Consider the following 18,659-nt stretch of genomic DNA (forward strand, 5'->3'; position numbering starts at 1 on the left):
GCAAGTCTTTGTTAAGGATGAAATTGCATATAATTTATTTGAACTTTTATTTATTTACAAAATGTGTAACTTCACTATTGATTCTTTGATGGGACAATTAACAAAACTGCACTCACAGACTTTCATTCTTACACTTGTTTGGAAGGGATGTGATGATTCATGTCTCTTAAAGGTTAAAATGTTACATACAAAAGAAGTAATTTAGTAAGGAACATTTAATTATGAAATAAGATATAATTTTAATGGAATTTGCAGAAATCTCATCTTCGAAGACTGGGTGGCATCAATTTTGTGGATCACATAAAAGGAGCAATGTTAATTAGGTAACAAGTTTTTAACATTTCACTTGTTTCCAGTATATCCACCACAAAGGTTGATCATGTAAGAGAATAATTTGACAATGATTTCTCCCTGAGATGTTTAGTTTAATGAGCACTCCCTTGCTTGGCGCCATATTGTTTTTCGCCGTAAAGAGCTGGTGCCGTTCCACTAACCGATCTTATCTAAGATCAATCTTAGCAAGTTACGCCAATTTTACGATCGCCTTAGCTAAAAGTTACACCCGTTCCACTAACCGATCTTAGGCCGATCGTAGCCGGTCCCGATCTTACGATCCGATCCAAGCTTAGATCGAGACTCTTTCGTGCGAGAGATAGAGGAATGCGAGGCGCGCGTTATCTCCGTTTGCATAGTCTAGCAAATGATAGAAAGTAGTTTACGAACCAACTGAGTGAGTGAGTGAGTTTAGATTTACGCCGCACTCAGCAATAGTCCAGCTATATGGCGGCGGTCTGTAAAATAATCTAGCTAAGATGCATAGCGTTCACTAACATGAGCGTTCATGTTAGTGAACGCTATGTATCTTGCTATAAATAATCGAGTCTGGACCAAACAATCCAGTGATCAACAGCATGCGCATCGATCTGCGCAGTTGGGAACCGATGACATGTAATCAACCAAGTCAGCAAGCCTGACCACCCGATCCGTTAGTGGCCTCTTACGACAGGCATGGGTTATTGAAGTTCAATATTCTAACACGGTCCTTCATGGGTATTTTTCCAACCAAGTGTAAACGTGGAGAAAAAACCGAGAGCAAAATATTTGGGTACTGAGCACCTTGGTTTCAGGTGCAAGTGCGTGAGAACGCTGGGTATCAAGCATAATATAATAATAATAATTGGATATTTATAGTGCGCCTATTCCACATCAGTGGGCATGCTCAAAGCGCTGTGTACAGATCTATAATTTACACGAGAATATTTACAGCCGAGATTATAAGTAATGTACTGAGAACAGGTTTTTTAGTCTGTCAATTGTGTCAGAGCTTTTAATATGTGCCTGAACCTTGTCAATCAGAATAAACAAGGCGTGACGAGGCTATAACGTATGTAGAATCTGTCAGTGGTCTTGAATAACACGCGGCCTGCCTTCCGAATTCCCCACCAAATATGCGCAGTGAAATCAAGCATATTTGTATCTTTTTGCTTCAGAACATTGTTCACTTCACGGCTGTCCCTATTCTTAACCATGACGTTGCAGTATTGTTGTACAAATGTGTCACACCGACTCGCTCGGTTGTGTTCCCATGACGACAGTGGTCAGACTGGCCTGACATTTGTAAGGCTTGTTCAGCGCAGTGTTTGTTTACATCACAGAAATATACAAATTCATTTCATGGGGGACTTTAGGGGACGCTCACGGTGAAATGCTCGCTCTTATTTTTCACATAGAATAGGAAAGCCACCATTTTGGTTTCTCTACGATTGATTTTACCTATCCTAAGTTGGTCATGAGCAACTTAGACTTTGAATCTTAACTTTACGATTGACTTAGGTAAGATTGGTTAGTGGAACGGTATGCCGATCGTAACGTCACACTAAGATTGGGATTTTAGGGGTTTACGATTGGCATAGGGCTAAGATCGGTTAGTGGAACGGCACCCTGGATGCGAGAAAGCACGCGAGAGGACAGAAGTCATAAATTTATAGAGATATATAGATGTTTATTGCTGGGAGACCACTCTTCAGGTATTTGGTCAGCTGTAGAATTTGAATATGATGTTTCTTTATTATTGTCAAAGTGTAGGTTTTTCATTATTTTGCATTTAAATGTGTGTGCAGTGAAACATACTGAGATTTGGAAGAGTCCATTATTTAGAGTACAGGTATTGTTAGATATCAGCATTTTATGTACATGTTCCCATGTCAAGATCATCAATCGAGTATATTAGAGAGAAGGTGTATATTTGTAGTGTTTTAAATCAGAGTTATTTTCAGTGTATGACCTACATTTCAATATGTTTTGGCCACCTGTCACCCCTTTGGCCAATTAGAGTAGGACTTCCATTTCTTGGAATATTGAGAGTCAGCGATACACTGTTTCCAAGAATTTGCGTGTGCCAGCGATGTTTGTTTACGAGTACATTTAAGTCTTTTTGAGTGTAAATTGGAGTTGTAAGAGATGTTATTCAGTGTCTTATTATTCAGGGTATGATAGATTATTTCTGGCAGTGTAGAGTTTAATCTCATTATTTTATTGTTCATGATTCAGAGAAGCATAGTTATGACATCGTAGATATTATAGGCACACATAATTCATTATATGAGAGATTTTCTAAGCGTTCCTATAAGAGATTAAGTGTAAACATTTCTGAATTATGAAGAAGTTATTTATCTGAGTTTTATGAGTGTACAAATGGCAAAGAGAGAAAGAGTAGATAATAGGGAATATATTGTATACTTATGAGAGCTCATTATTGTTTTCAGAACTCCATGATCCATACTTCCTTGTGTTTGGGAATAAATGGTGTTGGAAGACCTTCCACAATAGACTTGTTCTTTGACCTGTGAACCACCACCCATTTTGTTTTCTTATCATTTAATGTAAAATGGCTTTTGTTACAATTTATGACTCCTGTTAGCACAATTGCTACATCAGTACAACTCCTATTTAATTTGAAATAATCGTTTCCGAGAATCTCTAAAGAAAACTAAATCTGACAGAATAACAACAATCTTCAATTGTTTTGCAGGACACTGTCAAACAATTTGATGTCAAGAATGAATGTTGATGGGCAAAACGGCAAGTTTTCTTTTAGGAATACAAGGTTGTATTCAATCATCTCTGGTAATTTAATTTCCAAATGCAGCATTTTCATCATGACCATAGCAAATAATATATGACAGTAAAGCATCGTCTAATTCATCATAATTCTTAGTCTAATTGAATAATCAACTTGCAGTTGAGGATTTTCTTTGAAAATGTTTAAGAAAACGTCCATTCCTTTTGTTGAAAATATAAATTGTTTACGTTTTTCGTCACATTTTGTATTGATGCTGTTCATATGTTCACATGGCAAGTTACAGCAGTGAAATGAACCTTTCAAGTGATTGATTAAACAAATACTTGAATCATTTAAGACAATATATCTTCCATATAAAGTTATTCATGTATTTAAATATAAAATTTCAGAATGTGTCCTATCTCATGGGAATGAGATGGGAATGCATCCGAAGCAAATTTCAAGAAAGAGTTAGGAACGTTTCTGAAGTATCCAGCTGTATGTCAGTTTAATGCTATATGCAGATGATATTGTGTTATTATCACAACAGAGATCACCTACAGACTATGTCATGTGTGATGTTTTACATTATGCTTTAAACCATGTTTCTCTGTGTGCGTTTGTGTTCATAAAGATTTCATAAAAAGTGACTTGTTTTATGTGCTGTCTTCAGGTATAGTTCCTGTTCATCTTGGATCCCTTTCATGGTGAAAGTAATTGCATTGAGTTTATTCAGGGGTCTGTCTAATAGCTGAAATTCAGACAAAATGTCTTCTCGGGACAATTTCCACCTTTTCAAGATAACAATACAGCAGTAAGTAGTTTGTCTTAATTTGGAATACTCTTTTCTTCTTACTGGAATTATACGTCCAACTGACATAAAACTTAAATGAACATTATATTGAATGTGGAATTTTAACCAAGTATTTTATCAGGTTAATATTTTTACTGCAATTTTATGTTTGAACACTGTTTATTGCAGGTAGCTTTTTTGGGTATTTTAGCAGGATGCATGAGTTTGGTGCTACTTTAGTGTAGTTTAAAGATGAAGTGCGAGTCTATTTAGAGGAAAGCGTAATACCTCCAGACACAACCACGGAACAACCCATTTTCAACGTTAATAATATGTCAGACTTCAACATTGATTCCACGTCGGATATCTACGTCTAAAAAACTTTCATATACAACCTATTTTCAATCTAATTTCAACGTTGAGGACCAACCTATTCTCAACGTTGAAACAACGTTGATGTGCCTGCTGGGTAATTGTTATTTCAGTTTCTTCATCAACATAGAATTAATGCCATGTTTCCACGAACAAGTTTCGACTTCCAGCAAAATGTGACTTTTAAAACAAATTACTCTAGTCTGTTTGCAGTGAAAACGTACCAATGAATTTCACTATCAACAAAAAAGTAAATCGATTAAAGCGAAATTAAGATTGCGATTCCTCATAATTTTACCTTGCCAATTGAACATTCAAATCTCAGAATTTTATTCAACTTAGGATAACAGTTTTTTAACAAACGATCATAGTTTCAAATCGCTATTATTGGTTTGTATTACAGGGGGGTAAGCACATTAGATGAAACACCGAGAACAAGAAAGGCTGGTCTAAGTTAACGCTCATCACGTACGGCACGTGTATTTGTTTCACTGTTCCATCTACTGAGCTTACCCCCTTGTAGGTTCAAATCTCTTTATTCCTTTACTGAAGAGGCCACAGGCCTATAGTACAAAATATAAAAACAATAATGGCATACAATCACAATGTCTGCAAACGTTATTTTCTTTGTTCAAAAGCATGGTGGATATACATACCAAGTTTACGAATATAAGTTGTATTATTAGAGTTCATTATCAAATTAAATTTAAACATGGTAGGATGTGAATAGTAATATTGTGGTAGATATTTTGTCCTTAAATCAGCATAGTAAGGACATACCAGCAAAAAGTGGAATTCATCTTCAATTACATTTAGTGCACAAAATTTGCACAATCTGTTTTCTGTTGGAATATTATAATATCTGCCCTTCTCGATCATAAGATCATGTGAAGAGCATCTAAATCTGGATAATGAAACGTGGAATTTTCTAAGATTAATATCGTGTAGGTATTGCTCTGTATGGAAAAAGATTTAAAAGTACTGTAAAAAAGTGGATTTGGGCGACTGTATTAAAGATGAGTTCCAGGTCTGAATGTACATATATTTTAATCTTTGCGATAAAGCATTATAAAATGACTTTGGGCAGGTAATCTTTTGTAATACAAACCAATAATAGCGATTTGAATCTATGATCGTTTGTTAAACAACTTTTATCCAGAGTTGAATAAAATTCTGAGATTTAAATGTTCATTTGGCAAGGTAAAACTATGAGGATTCGCAATCTTAATTTCACTTAATTTGATTTACTTTTTTGTTTAAAGTGAAATTCATCGGTACGTTTTCACTGCAAACAGACTATACATGAAGCATGTTTCCGAATTTTCTGTTTCGTTTAAGGATACATAACCACATAATGGCACAAAGTTCTTTGAGCTGATGTGTCAGGATTAAATCACTCCCTTAAACTTGCACACCAGTATAATTCTGTCCTAGGCTAGAATCACTTCACCTTTTCCCAGAACTGATCACTCAAGAGTTAATTCAAATAGGTTAAAGTAACATTTCTAGAAATAATATATTAGAAGTATGAAGCATTTAGATTGTACGTATGACCAATATATAGGTTTGGAGTAGTAATTGATTTGGGTCGGACAGAACTTTTCGCCAAGTTTATGCAGTAAGTATTAGGAGTGCGCCTATCGTGGGCAGCGTTTTTATCTCACTAAGGGGACGGGTTATGATCATCAAATCATCCTGCAAATTGTTACGACTTATATAATGAAAGAAAATACACGAAACTTATCATGTTGAATGTCATGTCAAGTGAAAATATGTGCATTATTATACTTTATTCAAATCATTATTATATCCTCTTTTTTAAAATTCTTATATCTGTCTTGCGACATCGACTAGAGGCTAGCTTAAACCTCTTTTTCTGGGTTTGGTGTGATCTGTGTATAGAAGTATAGAAGACACTCCTAGATCGCCGCAGTCATTTCGCCACTCATGGTTGCTGCTATATTTCCGCAAAGAAAGAAACACAGAGTCTAAGGGTTTGCCCGGATCATGGCTAAGTATAGCATATCAAATCATTCATATTTAAAACACGCGTTTCAGTTCACAAGGGATTGACTGAGGAATGGGTGTGGGACGTGGGTGGTTGGGGATCAGACAGGGTCAAGTATGCTAATCGTTGCGTTGCTTGATTCCAAAAGGAGCCGTCTGTGTGGGGGGTTTCATATTATAATGGGTGTAAATCCGGAATTGACGTAACGCTAACTATAAATATGATTGACGCACAGTGTTTACGCAGTGGATTACTAAATTAATTTGTGAACGTGAAACGTGAAAAACGTGCTTAACTAAATGGTAAATAAACAACGTTCTTGCCACTCCGACCACCAAACAAAATATGATACTTTTGCCACTCCGACCACCAAACTAAATATGATACTTTTCTAAACTACATGAACTAAATAAGCTATCTGATAAGATACACAACTATAATTCTAAATTGTTAGTATCTATACTATGCCCGAATATGGCAAACTATTTGTATAATCTAACGACCAGAGTCTCACTGATCAAAATTGTCGACCATACACATTCGTCACCACTTGCCCCTTTCCGTAACCTGCAAGAAGACTCGTCCCCCCTCGATGCTTGTTATGTGCGAAAATACGACAAACCAATCAGAACGCGCGTAAATGACTGCGGTGCTTTGGTAAAAATAATCCTGAGTACTTAAATCGTTTATGGCATTATGTCATTGTTTAAAAAATCATGAAAAATGTATATCGTCATATTGAACGTACAAAGAACGTAGCTAACAGGATTTTGCTGCCTATTATGGTGTTTTTGATAAGAATCATGCGATTGACGGCGAGAGATTCAAAAACTAGTACACGCACGTGCGTTTGTTGACATAACAGCTCTCATGGGTCTAACTGAGAGTGTTTCTGACGATCTTGCGGGCTTGATATGGAGATTGTACGTGCGCTTCCAACAATTTTAGGAAATGCAACTATATATCGCTACGAGTTTCAAAACAATAATATTATATCTGTATGTAACTAATCAACTTTAATCTTTAACATTGGGCATATATTTCAATTCTCTGGGAATATTTTAGTCTGACCTTCTTGTGGTCATTCATATATTTTTCAGCGAATTCAATTAAAAGTCCACTTGTGGTATGACAGCAAGGTTACACGTATGTTCAGTTTGAGAAATATTATACAAGTCATTTTTTTAGTTTCTGCTTTGGGATTTAATGTAGCGGGTTTTTTTTACAAATTTTATTTGTATATTCAATAAAACAAATCCCATTTGTGATTATTAAACCCTTTTCAGAAATATAATTGGAAATATAAGGTGAATATCTGGTAATAATTACGTCAGAATATGTCTTTAACAAATATGGGTTTTTCTTTCTTTTAGTTGTACCAAGGAGGTTTAATTCTGTAGAATAAATAGCAAAAACAAAACCAGCAATACAATGTATGAGTTATCGTTCCTGTTTGAAGTAGTTCTGATGTTCCTACGCCAATATGAAATCCTTCCAGAGGGGCACGAGTCGCTATTCGGCTTGTTCATGGTTCTTGTAAAGATGTGTTTTGGCTATGTTTTTTCACCTATCAGATATCAAAACCAAAGAAACTAACTTTCTCTCCAGAACGTATCCCCCTTTGCTGACAAGACCCTGGTCTTTCACAGAGACATCTATTTACATCTAATTACACTAAATGTTGGGTAGACCTGTACTGAACTTGAAATGTACACGATGTTTGTCCTATTCTGGATTCCACTCCAGTGGGCAATTGAAGCTTAGTAACAGGTCTAGTCAACACCGATTTCCCCACTTGGACATCCACTACTCTGACATATCCATCTTTGCTTGGATATATCTTGGTGATTCTACCTAGCGGCCAGCTTCCTCGTGGAGATTCAGGACTAACAACAATGACAACGTCATTTATTTTTAAGTCCTTACGTGTAGCTTGCCATTTCTTGCGGACATTGAGAGTGGGTAACCACTCCTTCATCCACCTTTTCCATATATGCCTCAGCAACTCCTGCACACGCCCCCAACGTTTACGAGGATTGAAGTCTTGTAGGTCTTCCTCAGGTGCAAAGGGGCCACCACACTGATCATGTAGAAAATAGTTTTGTGTGAGAGGCACAACATCACTGGGATGTGCGCTCTGAAATGTCAGAGGTCGAGAGTTTAACAAAGCCTCTGCCCCTACAAAGGCGGTCATCAGTTCCTCGTCTGATATATCACCAGAACTAAGAACAGCATAGATTGCTCTTTTGGCTGATTTAATCCAAAGATTCGAAAGTTCCACCAAAATGGGGAGCATGTGGTGGATTAAACGTCCACACGACTTTTCTGCTCGCTAAAGAAGCTTTTAGATCGTCTCCATCAAGTTCCGAAATTAGCTGTCTAAGTTCCTTGACGGCTCCCACAAAGTTAGTGCCGTTATGTACGTATGTATGTATGTATGTATGTATGTATGTATGTATGTATGTATGTATGTATGTATGTATGTATGTATGTATGTATGTATGTATGTATGTATGTATGTATGTATGTATGTATGTATGTATGTATGCACATTATAATTGGCGTTAATGTTTCATACTCTAAAACTTGATCTCAACTACATAAGAGTTCCGAGGTACCGTCTTCATCATCATTTACAGAACATCCTTGAAATCAAACATACCACCATGTATGTCCTGCGCCATATCTCTTATACCCCTACTGGACTGTGGGGGTAGCCTTGTGGTTAAAGCGTTCGCTCGTCACGCCGAAGACCAGGGTTCGATTCCCCACAAGGGTACAATGTGTGAAGCCCATTTCTGGTGTCTCCCGGAATATTAATAAAAGCGGCATAAAACACACTCACTCACTATTTCTCCTAAATAAAGAATCTTTTCAGTAAGGATACTTGCTTGTGCTTCCGTAGTACATGTCTAATGGTTATATGCTGCCGCTGTTGCACTACATGTCTCTTGCCAAGTTGCTGCAGATAGGGATCGTTTTCCGGATGTTTTGTAGGAAAAATAAAAATCCGACCGTGACGAACACACAAACCTGTAGTGAAATATACGCTGAAAGCTAACACCCAGAATCAGGATGTGGTGATGAGAGGCTGGGTATGTCAATAGCTGCCAAGGGGGCCCCTGCTGGAAAGGTGCGGTGAGAGGATATAACTTGGTATTCGAACCACAACCAAAGCATCCTGACGCACCTAAGGGGCGAAACTGGACACTCCCCATGACCTACGTTGGAGTTTCTCCAGCAAGCAAAGATCCAGTTAACATATTGGTATAAATTATGAGACGTGTCAAGGTTCTGTTAGGTAAACGTTGCATGAAAAACACAACACCAAGCATGTGTCCAATGATTTTACTTGCAGAATAAATACGAAAATTAATATGTAACATTCTACATAATACACGACATAAACATGGCGAGTCTTGCAATCACACTATGTCAACTTACTCAAAGAACTAAAGAGTGAATGCACCTTGACCATGCATAAACACAGGTGAAAACACTAACTTACACGAGGACATGCATATACGCGCCACTGACTGCATTAGGAAATATATAACGGAACTAAAACGTTATCAGTAAGAGTAACGGCCTGTGAATCGGTCTCGCAGACGTCTGAATCGGCGTCGGAAGTTGTCCCAGGCCCTGCGCATGCGCTCCATAATACGTTCCCGCCTTGTGCGCTGGCATGTGTCTTTAGCGGTGATGGTCGGCGGCAGCTGATCCACGACGGAAACGCAAACCGAGTCGCCGATTTCGCTGACGTTGACCGCTAGTCCGTCTTCCTGCGGAGGAATAAGATATAAACTTAGAGGTGAGTAGAGGTCACATAAACTTAGTGACATTCAAGGTCACCTTTGAACTCCAACTACCAAAGCATGCCATGCCATCTTTGAAAGGAGAACGTTCGTAGTATCCAATATATGTTTAGTTTTTCTTTTCGTTTTTCTTTATCCTTTTTGGTTTACCGCTTGTCCCCAAACAGTCGCGCAACTTTCCAATGTACACCAACCCTTAGGCCTCCGGGTCTTTACTAGACTTTTATCCTGGGATATGTTTTCATGAATATTGTCCGTCGGGTGCACATTTACACTTTGTATATCTGTAGCCTATGATTAAAGATTTGGTGCCAAGGAGAGAGAGATAAGTGATCGTAACCTCAGCTTCAGGTTTATTATTTGCTCGATTATAGAGGACCTAGGGCAAGGCCAATTTGCAGACCTACAGAGTATGTATCAAGTTACCCCACAGACTGACGATTAGTCTCTGAATATATAATTTTGATAGTAACAAATAAACCCATTCAAATTGAAAAGGAGCCCCAGTCAAATAAGAAATTGATGGAATCTAGACTTGTTCATTTATAGGGTTTTAGCATTGCGGGTAGGGCTGGGCAGTAGGAAAATAATGTGATTCAGGTACTGTGAGAGAGACTATAATTACCCCACAGTACCCAATATTACTGAGTGCGGCACCAACAACAAGCAACGAACACCACAGTTCCCTTCTTTGTTTGTGTGCTAATGTACATCAATCTGCCATAAACGATTACCCTATGTACACAGTGTTTAAATGCATGCAGAATAGTCCCTATGCGGGGGATAAACGGAGGCCATAATGTCCACCGCAAACCCCACCGCCAACACCTCACCTGGCCGCTGAGTTTGTTAAGTATCACCATGATGCGCCGTCGGGTGTAATGGTCTTTGGCCACTCTGCGCATGATCTCTGCTCCCAGTACGCTTCCGGTGACGTCACCGCACTCACTGGTGAGGAATACCTTGAGCTTCTGTCTCAGACGGCGCACCTTGGGTAGTTGGGGCTGAAGGGGCGTCCCCCTCTCTAGATGGTGGAACGTGTGGTTCCACTTGTATGGTGGTTGGTCGACGCAAAGAGCATTCTCCAAAGACATATCAGAATCGGATAAGATAATTCGGCCGAGATCATAAGACAAATGTTCATCATTTTCCCGGGGCTCGAAGATTCCTTCAGGGTACGCTCTTGCCGGGAGCCCCTCTTCCCCAACCGCTGCTTCTGCTTGAACAAGGTCTTCTGCAGCCTCAACATCGGCTTGGCCGTCTCGCAACTGTACGCCATCATCGACCCCACCAGCAATATCAGCCACTACACCTTCAACAACAGCTCTTACATCCTCATATGCCCGCTGATCGTCACGTGATGGTGATGCCGACAGAGGGCGAGGTTGGACATCTTCCGGGAACTCTTCAAGGTCAACCACCTCGATGTCTGAAAGACGACCAGCCTGACTGTCCCTTTCACTTTCTGAACTCGAATCGTCATCACAGCTCTCGCTCTCATCACTGTGTGAAAGCAATTCATGCTCATCAGCCTCAAAATTGGGAGGAAAATCCGGTAGGTCTTGGGGAGGATCGGCGAGAAAAAAGATGTTGGGCCACAACTTCGATGTCCGGGAGATAGTCAGGTGCATATGCAATAGGTCCGAGATCGTTTGGATAGTTGGCGTTGTCGTTCAGATTTCCTTCATTATAGTTTGTCCCAGGCAGATGAACCAAGGGAATGGCGTCATCAGAATCTGCAGCTGCTTGAGGCGCGCGGAGCCCCAAAGTCGCCATCTGTTGAGATTCCTCAGTGTCGCCATTATGCATTATGTGGTACAGCTGGATGTCGCGGTGGCGGCGGTGGTTGTTCCGAGGCGGGGGTACACTGTTGAGCTGCATTTGTAAACAGAGAGTTCCATGTGACGTTTTATGGTATGTGGTCAAAAACTGAGAACAGACATGGAGTAACTCATTTGACACGAAATCGTATCGGGGAAAACTGGCCTTTCTTAAATAAATCTCAGCTCAAATGCAAACTAAAATACATAAAGAAAAAAATGTCCTCATCCGAGTTAGTTAGTGACAAACTGGAAAATTCGTATTTTCACATCAACTTGATTGAGAGACAACCTAACGGTGTTCTGTTATAGTAAAATAATGTTGATGTTTGCGATAAGATCACTTCCAAAGACGCCGGTTCCCCAAACATGTTCCACGATGGAATTAAGTCCGTACTTTGTGTACCCGTTTGTGATCTTGCAGCAGCGTAAGGCCAGGCTCACTCACTCACTTTTCACGATCAATCTTCTACAGGAAAGGGTCACAGGCGCCGCAATTCGCCTTTCGGAGTTGCGTCCCTTAGTTCTGCAGGGACCTCGGTTGCTTTACGCCGCACTCAGCAATATTCCAGCTATATGGCGGCGGTCTGTCAATATTCGAGTTTGGACCAGACAATCCAGTGATCAACAGCATGACCATCAATTTACGCGATTGGGATGCGATGACACGTGTCAACCAAGTCAGTGAGCTTGACCACCCGATCCCGTTAATCGCCTCTTACGACAAGCATGGGTTGCTGAAGACCAATTCTAACCCGGATCTTCACAGGTGCCCGAAATGATGTAATTGAATTACTGTTGAAGTGGCTATAATAAGATTCACCCACAATCTCTTAACATGACGATTATAATACAAAAGGGTCCAGGTACCTGTCCCAAGCTTCCAGATTCGTTCCGGAGACTTCCGAATCGACCATCCAGCCGCATCACCATACGCCGAGGGAAAGCAAATACTGCCAGGGGCCCGAACTGGAAGTCGCCATGTTGACTGTAACCACTGTCCAGGGGGCGATTTGCGATATCCTTCTTGTTGGTGAGGTTGCTCTTCCTGTGTTTGAGGATGCTGAGAGATTTTAGGATAGCCAGGGCCGGTTCCAAACACTGCAGCCAGATCGATGCAGGCAGCCCGTCAATAACCGGTTCATCTGTGAGCTCTTCACACGCCAACTTAATGAATCCTTGGTCGCCAAACATTTTGTCTCGATGTGACTCTGAGTAAGAACTGTACACAATCCTCTTATTGAAATGTCCCAGTTCAGAATTCTCGAACCCAAGACAGACATTGAGCACAGGGATTGATGCTCCCTTCGGAGCCACAGCTGCCGCACCCGCTAGCCATAGTGCCTGCTCCCAGTCGTCAAAGGGCGTGGGACATCTCTTGCTGAGACATCGTAGTTCGTGGAGCTCAATGAGAAGCTGGTGTTCCGGGTCAAGGAAGAGTCTCTCTTCGCTCTGCGAGTGCCGGACACAGAACGCACTCATCAGACGCCCCACCCACTTCCGGTGCCGACGATGATGTCGGGGCATTGTGGGAAGCTCTTCCGGTTTTCCGGAATGTGAGAGGCACCTCCTCTCAACTGAACTTTATTTGTCAGTCTGTAAGTGAAATATAATAGTGAAATATGCAAACGAAGACCTTAAAGGAACAGAAGACACATTATTGTAGCACCTACATTAATGACAACCATTTTGAGTGCAAATACTGGTGCAATAAAGAAACTTGTAACTTCTAACGGCCATTATATTCATACAATGTTTATGCAATGTGCTTAGTGGTTCCCACTAGCAAAATTGAGCGTGTGTGTGTGTGAGATGATTTTTATGGAGAAGCCTGTACAATGAGAATAAAGCCCCCCGACGTTTATGTACAAAGTAAGTGACCACTCACCCCTGCATGTCATGTACAAAATCACTGACAACACCCCTCGTACACCCAACCCAACACACACACCAGCCATAACTTGTGAATGGTACCTTAGCCTTTGACCCGTGAGAAGAGAAGTGCTACCATCCAATATCGATCATCTAGTAGACGTTCCTGAATGTTTTCCTCAGTTTTTATATTTTTTAACCAAGAACCCTTTCATTTTTTAAATATATAGTCGGGAATGGTAGCCGCCAGTTTGAAACTAGTGCCGTATAGCTCGAGAAAGTTGCTTGACTTATGTCAACTTGTTAGTCGTATTATTGGGCGGTCAGAACTTTGCTATGAGCTAGCGACAAAAATAGGTGTAATTTCTGAGACTGAAACGGCAAGCCTCGCACTTATGCAGTGCAGTTTATCTCAACTTTACCGTTATACAGGTAAAACAGTGGACCAGATGTTGAAAATATGGCTAAACTGGAACTGCTACCGCAACTGTTTTTAGACACTAATGGCGTACTATATGTATCCATCACGTACAAAATTCAATAAAACCATTAATGGCAAAGGATTTAACCTAACAAGAAGCACTTCCATACATCTGAAAAGAAACCGGTAAAATAGGTTTAGTGAGATAGTATAAAAAAATTCTCATTGTTTTCTTCATTATGACGCTTAGACATCATGTATCGTAAAAGGTTTTTCTCTTTATAAGGGGTGTAGGGTATAGTATGGTAGTTAGGATTCCTTACACAGGTACCGTTTGTAAAGCCCATATCTGTTGGTTAATGCTCAAATCAACGTAATCTCATACTCGCTCGCACATCTTTATAATTACCCTGTCTGTTATGGTAGTATCTACCATCGTTTCCATGTGTTAGTAATGCCTATGTTAGACAAGGTCTGTACGTGAATAAAACAAAACAACCTCTACTGTGGTTTCTTCAACACTTTCACTTATCAACTTAAAAACTACTGTAAAATCAGTGTCAAATTTAGAAATGTCCCCGCGTCTCTTCCAAAAATGAATAAATGTTCACACCATTGTGTAACTGCCACCATGGCGATTTTGTTAAAAGTAATCGATACAGTGATAAGAAAACATTTTCGATGACTCAGACTCACTCATGTCTGATTTTTTTTCTTAATTCCAAAAGTCTGATTAAACACACAAAGCATACTTTGACCTTCGGGGCTGCTCGCGTGTCTTCACTTCTTAGGGGCGCATGAAAAGTGAATTCGAGTAAAGAATACTTGTTTTCCCCTCCCCGCTCACGTATAATACCCGTATCTCTGTCTACGATGTCTTACCTGTGGCTAAATGATTATCTACATCCTCCGAATGTCAACGCTGGTGGCCCCTCGGTAACCTTTCAAGAAAGGTTGAAGTGACGTCATCAATCAGGTGACGTCATAGAGAAACGCGCTGCTTTGACCAATGATGTTTGTGTTGGAAACTATGTTTTGACGGGTGACTTTACAAAATGGTGAAGTGTGAAACCTAATTAGTTAATATGGGGCATTAACCATGGAAATAGTTAACTGAAAACAAATAAGAGAACTCAAAACAAAGCAAAGCAAAAAAGATCAAATCAGGAAAACGCTTCTCCATCCATGACAACTCTTGTTTTTAGCCTCCTGTGACGTCATCTCATTGTTCTGCAAGCGAGATAGTCTCATGGAGACAATTTCATACAATCAGATGTCTGTTATCATTTCCTTTGAATAAAGGGATTAAGAAAATGAAGGTTTCATGCTGATAATATTGCATGCTGGTTGTTGTCTAGCCCTGGTAGTTTGTATCACGTTCTGTATTTTTATTATCACTACACAGGATATGTGGATAGAGATATCAGCTAAGATACGATAATCCTTTAAGTGAATTTATACTGGGGAAGTACACGGCATGTCATAACAATTTACAAATAATATCCAGTCCTGTCGATCTTCGCGATCGGGTGGTCATGCCACCTATATATTTTGAGACATTTAATACGATACGTTTCTATGGTTATCAGGTATCAAACTCTTTTACATATCTCAACATAAACTTTATGAAAGAAAGACACTTATAAAAAAATTTTAAGCTTTTAATCAATAGATGAGGCATAGTCAACACACATGAAAAAGCACAAAATATCTTTGAGATGACCCATCGTGCCTGTAGGCAGCACATGCATTTCATGGGTGGAGTCTACTAATGCCTACAGTGAATAATGCCTACAGTGTTAAATAAACAACTTTACGCACCAGTGCTGCTGATTGCACCTGCCTTCAACCTTTCAATAAAGTGGCATGGTCCTATTTCAAAGTGCACTAATGCCTACAGTATATAGAAAACAGTAACTTTCTATGTTGAGAGACATTTTATTTGGTCATTCATATACATATGTACATTCATATACATATCTTTCACATTGTTGTCATATTTTTCTTAATTTTCTTAAACTTTATTCATATCTTTCACATAGTAGTTTGTTTTGAGATAAATAAATTTACATAAATAAACATAATCATTTATTTGGATTAAAATGTAATTAAAACTTAATTTGATTCATGATTATATATACATATATACATCTTTCACACAGTCAACTCCCCAGTCATTGTGGTAACCAAAAGTAATTTACATGTATACACACAGTTTCACACATTCATCAACATAGTCATTTGGTTTTCAAGCTAGCTTGATCAAATATCCTGCAGCAGTCAGGAATTCCAGGGGTGTCTATTCCAGGGCTATTATTCCCTGTAGGCATTATTCACTGTAGGCATTAGTAGACCTAACCATTTCATGCCAGGTGAGTCGACGGTCCGTCGTCATACCTGGCTGAGCGACCTAATTGCCATCTATAGTCTGATCTATTGTTTTCAGCAGCTATTCGTATTTTTTCTAAGTTTTGCCCGATTTTACGAATAAACATGCTTTTCTGGATATCCTATGACGCATCCCACTGAATGTCAAGTTAGGCCGAAGTGGGTTATTTCGACATATGCTATTTGCAGCTGTGTAAATTTTAGGGATACAGAGTAAGAGCCAAAAAACAGTTTTTTTCTATTTCCGACAGTACTGTAGTACTGGATCCCGTAGGCTTCTTTCAGGGATGACAAATATTTCCAAGAGTTATAAAATTATTACTGTCCGTGTGTGTGACAAAATATTTTGTTTTAATTATCACAAACTGAGAAATGCAAAATTATTTGAAAGATTCAAAGATCCATTTTGCCGCCTATTTACGTTTTTGATAGGGATTGCTGAGCACCCACTTCTATACAAGGGACAAACACCTCAAATCTTGCCAGGTTAGTGTAGAACATGGACCATATACATATACCATATAATTGGCTAAGCAGTAAGCTGCTGAAGCCAGTGAGTACACAAAGGATAGTGAATGGAAGCCAGAGATGTATTTACAATGAGATGTTTATACAATAGGTGCGATGTTTATACAATAGATTGGGCTTGGTGGAGGAGTGGATCATAAGCTGATGGAATGAAGTATCCTTGGTCACGGTTGATGGTGGGCTTATGGCGTTTGATGTGAATGGCTTTGGTGAGCTTGCGTTTAGTGAAGTCTGTTTAGTTGTTGGCGAGAATGGTGATGTCGGACCACTTTATTTGATGATTGGGGTTAGCTTTGATGTGGTCAGAGATAGCTGATTTGGTGTCGGAATTAGCAACAGAGGTGTGATGTTCTTTGACTAGGGTGTTGATGGGTCGGGATGTTTCACCTATGTAGCATCTCATCTCATTGTAACTACATCTCTGGCTTCCATTCACTATCCTTTGTGTACTCACTGGCTTCAGCAGCTTACTGCTTAGCCAATTATGTTGTTTCATTGTTATATACAGTATATATATGCAGCTCCTACACTTCATGTATCACTCTTGCTTGACAACGGTACAAGAATCTGTATCGACACGTCGCACTCATGAAATAAAGAAGTTGTTATCCATAAAACTTGTTCTATATTAAAATTATGAGGTTTTGCAATCTTAATATCACTTTATTTGATTTACTTTTTTGTTTAAAGTGAAGTTCATCAGTATGTTTTCACCGCAAACAGACTATAGGCCAAGAGCTACGCCAGTGAAAAGATACTAATCACATGCTACGTCCCTTGAGAATACAACACTACCCATGAACACTGATGATGTTTAATAATGCCTGTATTACGTCCCTTGAGAATACAACACTACCCATGAACACTGATGAAGATGTTTAATGATACCTGTATTACGTCCCTTGAGAATATAACACTACCCATGAACACTGATGATGATGTTTAATGATGCCTGTATTACTACGTCCTTGAGAATACAACACTACCCATGAACACTGATGAAGATGTTTAATGATGCCTGTATTAGCGTCCCTTGAGAATACAACACTACCCATGAACACTGATGATGTTTAATGATGCCTGTATTACACCCCTTGAGAATACAACACTACCCATGAACACTGATGAAGATGTTTAATGATGCCTGTATATACGTCCCTTGAGAATACAACACTACCCATGAACACTGATGAAGATGTTTAATGATGCCTGTATAACGTCCCTTGAGAATACAACACTACCCATGAACACTGATGATGATGTTTAATGATGCCTGTATTATCGTCCCTTGAGAATACAACACTACCCATGAACACTGATGAAGATGTTTAATGATGCCTGTATTACGTCCCTTGAGAATACAACACTACCCATGAACACTGATGATGATGTTTAATGACGCCTGTATTACGTCCCTTGAGAATACAACACTACCCATGAACACTGATGATGTTTAATGATGCCTATATATAGCTACGTCCCTTGAGAATACAACACTACCCATGAACACTGATGAAGATGTTTAATGATGCCTGTATATAGCTACGTCCCTTGAGAATACAACACTACCCATGAACACTG

The 18,659-nt window shown here is 39.4% G+C and overlaps 1 protein-coding gene across 1 annotated transcript; it reads right to left on the minus strand.

Moving 5' to 3' along the window:
• Positions 1-9,568: 9,568 nt before the first annotated feature.
• On the minus strand, positions 9,569-11,764 carry LOC124255739. Its single transcript, XM_046689644.1, has 2 exons — positions 10,883-11,764; positions 9,569-10,016 (listed from the first exon to the last, which is right to left on the minus strand). Exons 1-2 carry the CDS (start codon positions 11,678-11,680, stop codon positions 9,807-9,809), a joined length of 1,008 nt encoding a protein of 335 aa, XP_046545600.1. The 5' UTR covers positions 11,681-11,764; the 3' UTR covers positions 9,569-9,806.
• Positions 11,765-18,659: the final 6,895 nt, after the last annotated feature.

This window comes from Haliotis rubra, unplaced genomic scaffold (assembly GCF_003918875.1).
Source record: "Haliotis rubra isolate DU_JTF1 unplaced genomic scaffold, ASM391887v1 Scf608, whole genome shotgun sequence".
NCBI lineage: Eukaryota > Metazoa > Mollusca > Gastropoda > Lepetellida > Haliotidae > Haliotis > Haliotis rubra.

Coding starts and splice junctions, on each gene's coding strand:
- LOC124255739 (XM_046689644.1), bottom strand. CDS start 11,680: ATGCACCTGACTATCTCCCGGACATCGAAGTTGTGGCCCAACATCTTT. Junction 10,017..10,882: donor TTAACAAACTCAGCGGCCAG/GTGAGGTGTTGG, acceptor ATTCCTCCGCAG/GAAGACGGACTAGCGGTCAA.